The sequence below is a fragment of the Antechinus flavipes genome, chromosome 4 (assembly GCF_016432865.1).
Source record: "Antechinus flavipes isolate AdamAnt ecotype Samford, QLD, Australia chromosome 4, AdamAnt_v2, whole genome shotgun sequence".
Classification (NCBI taxonomy): Eukaryota; Metazoa; Chordata; class Mammalia; order Dasyuromorphia; family Dasyuridae; genus Antechinus; species Antechinus flavipes.
Window position 1 is genome coordinate 227,608,708 of NC_067401.1, and position 6,723 is coordinate 227,615,430.

At 40.1% G+C, this 6,723-nt stretch overlaps 1 protein-coding gene across 1 annotated transcript; it reads right to left on the minus strand.

The window, feature by feature from the left end:
- Positions 1–200: 200 nt before the first annotated feature.
- Positions 201–2,241, minus strand: LOC127561885 (sodium-dependent phosphate transport protein 2B-like). Its single transcript, XM_051997201.1, is given in 1 exon segment — positions 201–2,241. A coding segment is annotated over 1 exon segment (1,989 nt). The 3' UTR covers positions 201–252.
- Positions 2,242–6,723: the final 4,482 nt, after the last annotated feature.

The following is a 6,723-nucleotide window of genomic DNA, read 5'->3' on the forward strand; positions in this document are numbered from 1 at the left end:
CCTGTGGTTCTTGTCCCAGGACTCTTAGGGAAGCAGAAATCATGTGAGGGATAACTAGGGCCTTGAGAAGGATGAGGGTTTGATCACAGTTTCTGCCAAAGCTGTTGGATTGGGGGGTGGAGGGTAGGGGTAGTAAATTAACCAATAGATAGCTAACCATCTCCCTTTATGCTTCCCACATTTTTGGGGAAAGAAGGGCACCTAGAACAAGAAACAATCCATCTTTTCTCCTCCTCTCCAAGCCCTGTTCTATTAGAAAGCTGTGACGTTCTTTACGTCTTGGGCCTCCTGCGTCTTGGACACGGGCTGGGTTTCCTCCATTATGACTGTCGTGTTCTCATAGACCCCAGGAACCTTGATGCGGACTTTCTTGACCTTTTTCTCCTCTTCCGGCAGGTCACAGCACCTACTGCAACGGCAGCATCCACGAAGCTGGCAGAAGCTGATCATGAGAAACACTGCCTTATCCCAGGGCTGAAGGGAGTGCATGCACAGGGGCAGGAAGTCCCAGGTTCGAAGCTTGTTCGGGAAGATTCGAGGGCAGAGAGCTTGGAGCAAATTCATGAACAGGACCACAAACACAAACACTAGGATGGGTATCCCTACACCCATCAAGACAGACGTCCCTGCCAGGGAGAGGCCAAACACAGCCAGTGGAAGCAAGAAAAAGAACGATACTATGTAGAAGACGGAAAACCAACGGTAGGTGGCCGAGATATTCCCCAGGCCCCTGGCAAGATAGATCGGCAGGCGCATGAATGGGATTGGGTACCACAGAAGGATCCCAGAGACATTGAAGAAGAAATGGCACAGGGCAATCTGGAGTGAATTGTGTAAAGTGCTTCCAGGGCTGGCCAGCGCAGCCATGATGGCCGTGGTGGTGGTGCCGATGTTGGAGCCCAGGGTCAGGGGGTACGCTCTCTCCAGGCTGATCACTCCGATGCCAACCAGAGGAGTTATGGCAGACGTGAACACAGAGCTACTCTGCACAAGAATGGTCATCACAGTTCCAACAAGAATGGTGAAGTAGCCTGTCAGCCAGGCAAAGGGGGAGGGGAAATCTGTTTCGATAGTCTTCTTAATTGCTGCAGCAATTTGCCCCTTGAGCATAGAGTTCAGCACCTTGATCATCAGGATCAAACAAGTGGCTAAGAGCAGCAAGGAGAGCGTCAGAAGAATGAATCCAATGGTCTCATCAGAAAGATTGACATCCACAAATGCGTGTTTGCACTTTGCAATGTTCTGTTCATATGTCATGTTCATGAGGGTCCAGGTCGTGTTCCCATTGGTCCAGCAGAAGCTGGGAGAGGTACAATTTTCTGGTGAGGGAACGGTGACGTTGCTTAAAGTCTGATTTTTAAATGTTTTACACCAAGTCTTTATCAGGCTCTTGTTTTGGGTTGCGTCATTTCCTGTAGCAATTTCAGTTATGACTTTTTTATCCATCTGGACAATGAGTTTTGTGAAGGGATCTGTGATGACTTTCAGGAGATCAGGGGCATCTTCCCCACTCTTGATATTAAGGGTTTTCAAGATGGCATTGGTGAGGTGGTAGAGGTAGCCAGTCATAATCTCCAAGGGCAGTAGCACCAGCACTGACAACCAGTTAAAGAAATCGTGGACGGTCCCTCCTGCAAAAGCCCTTCGAAATTCATCCCTGTCTGCAGCCTGCATGAGGGCCAAGAGAGTATTGGTGATTGTAGTCCCAATATTGGCTCCCATGAAAATGGGAATTGCTATCTTTACTGTCATCAAGGAAGAGGACACCAGGCTGACAATGATAGACGTGACTGTGCTGGAACTCTGCACCATGGCCATCACCAGTATGCCAATCATCAAGCCAGTCATGGGATTGCTCAATATGGAACCATCACGGAAAATCTCCCCAGCCATTTTTCCTCCAACCAGCTGGAAAGCGCTGCTGAGAATGTCCAAGGAACATATAAAGAAGTAGAGAAATACCAGGATGAGGATTATTTTTCCAAGCCCTCTGAAGACAGCAATTATTTTCCCTTTGGTGTCTGTCTCTGACCATTTGATCTCAGAACCCTTCAAGTAAGGCATGTCCCATGGGTCTTGTACCACTGGCTCTTCAACCAGGGCAATAGTAGAGTGAGTTGGCACAAGTTCTATCTTGTTTCCAGGAGAAAGATCATCATTGCTGGAGCTTCCTTTATCTTTTTCAGATACAGGGGATTGTTGGATGGTAGTCTATTCAGTGAGCTTAGGCAAGGGAGCCATGGTAATAATATGGTGTTCTTGGTCCCCAAAACTTCCCTGTGCACCTGCTGTCTGGGTTGAGGACCTGGGAGCAATGCTTAGTTATCCTAATATTGAACAAGCCCTGCATTCCTGGTATAAATCCAACTTGATCATGGTGTGTTGTCCTGGGGATGATGTTCTGTAGTCTTTTTGCTAATATCTTATTTAAGATTTTTAGCATCAAGATTCATTAGGGAGATTGGTCTATAATTTTCTTTCTCTGTTTTCAGCCTACCTGGTTTAGGTATCAGTACCATCTCTGTGTCATAAAAAGAATTTGGTAGGATGACTTCATTTCCTATTTTTTCAAATAGTTTATATAGCACTTGGGCTAATTGTTCTTTAAATGTTTGGTAGAATTCACATGTAAATCCATCTTGTCCTGGGGATTTTTCTTAGGGAGTTGATTAATAGCTTGTTCTATTTCTTTTTCTGAAATGGGACTGTTCAAGCAATTTACTTCCTCTTCTGTTAATCTGGGAAGCCTATATTTTTGGAGGTAGTCATCCATATCACTTAGGTTATCAAATTTATTGGCATAAAGTTGGGCAATATAACTCCTTATTATTTCTCTAATTTCCTCTTAATTGGTGGAAAGTTCTCCCTTTTCATTTTTAAGACTACTAATTTGATTTTCCTCCCTCCTTTTTCTAATCAGATTTACCAAAATCTTATCTATTTTATTGTTTTTTTTTTCATAGAACCAACTCAGGTTTTTTTATTAGTTCAATTTTTTTTTTTACTTTCAATGTTATTAATTTCTCATTTTAATTTTAGAATTTCAAATTTAGTATTTGATTGGGAGTTTTTAAGTTGGTCTTTTTCTAGCTTTTTTTAGTTGCAAGCCCAATTCATTGATCTCTTTCTCTATTTTATTCAAATAAGCCTCTAAGGATATAGAATTTCCTCTTATTACCACTTTGGCTGCATCCCACAAATTTTGGTACTAGGTTTCATTGTTGTCATTATCTTGAATGAAATTATTAAATGTGTCTATAATTTGCTGTTTCACCCATTCATTCTTTAAGATGAGATTATTTTGTTTCCAATTATTTTTTGGTCTATTTACCCCTAACTTTTTGCTGAATGTAGTTTTTATTGCATTGTGTTCTGAAAAGAAAGCATTTACTATTTCTGCCTTCCTGCATTTAATTTTGAGGTCTTTATATCCTAATATATGGTCAATTTTTGAATAGGTTCCATGGACTGCTGAGAAGAAAGTATATTCTTTTCTGTCTCCATTCAGTTTTCTCCAAAGATCTATTATACCTAATTTTTCTAATATTATATTTATTTCTTTAATTTCTTTCTTATTCATTTTGTGGTTTGATTTGTGTAATTCTGAGAATGCAAGATTGAGATCTCCTACTATTACAGTTTTGCTTTCTATTTCTTCTTGCAACTCTCTTAACTTCTCCTTTACAAAGCTAGATGCCATACCACTGGGTGCGTATATGTTTAGTATTGACATATTGCTTCGTTGTCTATGCTACCCTTTAGCAAGATAAAATTTCCTTCCTTATCTCTTTTGATTTGGTCAATTTTTGTATTTGCTTGATCTGAGATAAGGATGACTATCCCTGCTTTTTTTATTTCACCTGAAGCATAGTAGATTCTGCTCCAGCCTTTTACCTTCACTCAGTATGTATCTTCCTGCTTTAAATGTGTTTCCTGTAAACAACATATTGTAGGGTTTTGACTTTTGATCCAGTCTGCTATCCACCTCCGCTTTATGGGGGAGTTTATCCCATTCACATTTACGGTTAAAATGACTAATTCTGCATTTCCTGCCATCTTGTTATCCCCAGATTGTGTTTTTCTTTTAATTGCTCCCCCAACCCTCTTTCCCAATTTTAAACTTATGTACCCCACTTGTATCATGCCAGTCTCCTCTTTAGGATCCCTCCCACCCCCTTTGAATCTTTTCCCCTTTCTTGTACCCTTCCCTTATTACTCTTTTTCTTTCCCCTTTTCTTCTCCCCTTTTTTAATGAGGTGAGAGAGGATTTTTCTGTAAAACAAGTATGTCAATTATTTTCTCTTTTAGCCAACTCTGATGAGAGTAAGATTCACACAATGTTCCTCCCCCTTTCTGAGTTCCCGCAGATATGATAAGTTCTCTTTGCCTCTTCGTGGGATGTAGTTTCCCTCTTTTTGTCCCCCTTTTCTGACATTATCCCTTTTCCATTTCTACTTCCCTTTTTTTGCGTTATATCAGTAAAATCAAATTATATATGGAACCTTTTTGTATATCCAAAACAGAAATACAATTCTCAAGAGTTCCTTTTACCTTTTCTGCTTCTCTTGAGTCCTATGGTTGGAGATCAAATTTTTTGTTTAGTTCTGCTTTTTTCCTTAGAAACAAATGGAATTCATCTGTTTCCTTAAATGTCCATTTTCTTTCCTGGAAGAAAATGCTCAGTTTGGCTGGGTAGTTTATTCTTGGCTGCATTCCAAGTTCATTTGCCTTTTGGAATATCAGATTCTCAGCCCTTTGATCCTTTAATGTGGAGGCAGCCAGATTTTGGGTGATCCTTATTGTGGCATCTCGGTATTTGAATTGTTTTTTTCCTGGCTGCTTGTAATATTTTTTTCCTTAATCTGATAGTTCTGAAATTTGGCCACAATATTCCTTGGAGTTTTTATTTTAGTGTCTTTTTCAGAAGGTGTTTGATGGATTCTTTCAATGCCTATTTTACCTTCTAATTCTATTACCTTTGGACAGTTCTCTTTGATGATTTCCAGTAAAATAGTATCTAGGCTCTTTTTTTCATCATAATTTTCAGAAAATCCAATAATCCTCAGATTATCTTTGCTACCATGTTTCCCCGATAATAAGACACTGTCTTGTTATTTTTTTGGACAGAAAAACACCAGAGGGCTTATTTTTAGGGGAGGGCTTATTTTAAATAACATTGATAACAATTTTAATAAACAGGTAAATGTGAACAAAAAAAAGTACCTTTATTCAATAATGATCATGTCATCTTTTTCAACAACATCATCATAAGTGTCCATACCCTGAATTCCATCCTGGATGTCTTGCACCTCTATTTCCTTCAGAAGAAATGGACCCAATCTGTCTTGTCCAGCAATATAGCTCTCTTTAAATGAACATGTCTTGTCCAGGTAACCTGCTCATAGTGCCTTGGAGACACAGCTGACAGTAATTTTATCCCATGACTTCTTCACCCAAGCCACGGCTTCTTGCAGACAGGACTTCACAAAGTTTCCATGCTGATTTCTTTCTGTTCTATTTTCAATGTAGTCATTGACTTCCATGAGCAAATGGTCTTTGAATGGCTTGTTTATTGCAATATCAAGGGTGTGGAGAGTCATTCCTGTAGGAATCATGACTTGATCTATTCTTCTCTCTGCAAGGAAGTTCTTCATTTCTTTAGCGCGGTGAGTACTGGCTGAATCCCAGATCATCAGACCTCTTTGGTTACCTCACATAACAAGTGGCAGCATTAAATCAACCCACTTTCTTATAACAGCTTGTGTACACCAGGCTTTTTTGGTTTCAAGAACATAAATGCCTGATACACGTTCAATCTTATCTTTCTTGCCCTTACTGATGATTAGAGGTGTGGCTTTCTTTCCATCCAAACAAATTGCCAAAACACAGGTGACCCGTGCATTTTCATAGCCAGTGGTGGGAATGTAGATTAATGTTGCACCCCTGTGATGAATTGTTGTTTGAGATCCTTGTCCCATAAACACTGCAGTTTCATCCATAGCAATCATATTGTAGGTTTGGTACTTGGAAATGTCGATCCTATCAATAAAGGACTTGAATGCAAGTGCATGTTTAATAACTTCAGCATCTTCCAGCTTAAACAGTGTTGTTGATCTTCTTAGGGACAGTTCATACCATTGAAGGAAACCGTCCAACCAGTGCTGTGATGCTTTGAATCCTTCTGAGGCCATTTCAAACTCTGGTGCCATTAAAAGGGCAAATGCTTGAATATCAGCCCTGCGTACAACCAAGGCCTTTGCTCTCCTGTCAGCAATCCATTCACCAATGAGGATCTCCAAGTCAGGATATAAGGGTTGCCAACCTGATCCAGACCTGCGCTTTTTTCCTTTTCCCTCATCCACCTGCTGATTGAGGTTATTATAATCTGCTCTCCATTTCTGACCATTTGAAGATCCAAAAGTTTTTCTTTACAGAAAACTGCAAGATTCTTGCCATGTGACTTCTCTACAATTGCTTTCTTGTACTCAACAGTATAGCTCTTCCTTTTTGTACTCATGTCTGGGGGTCAAAACAGACAGAATAATAAAATTATGACCATATCCTTCTTTTCACTCCATCATGCCCCTCAATAATGTTTTAATCTTATCATGTTCCCTGAGTGCTCCTTCTATCCTCCATGATGCTTCCTGAGTTCTTCTTTTATCCTCCATCATGCCCCTTTTATCCTCCATCATGCCAGGTTTTTATATTGTCCTGCCTCAG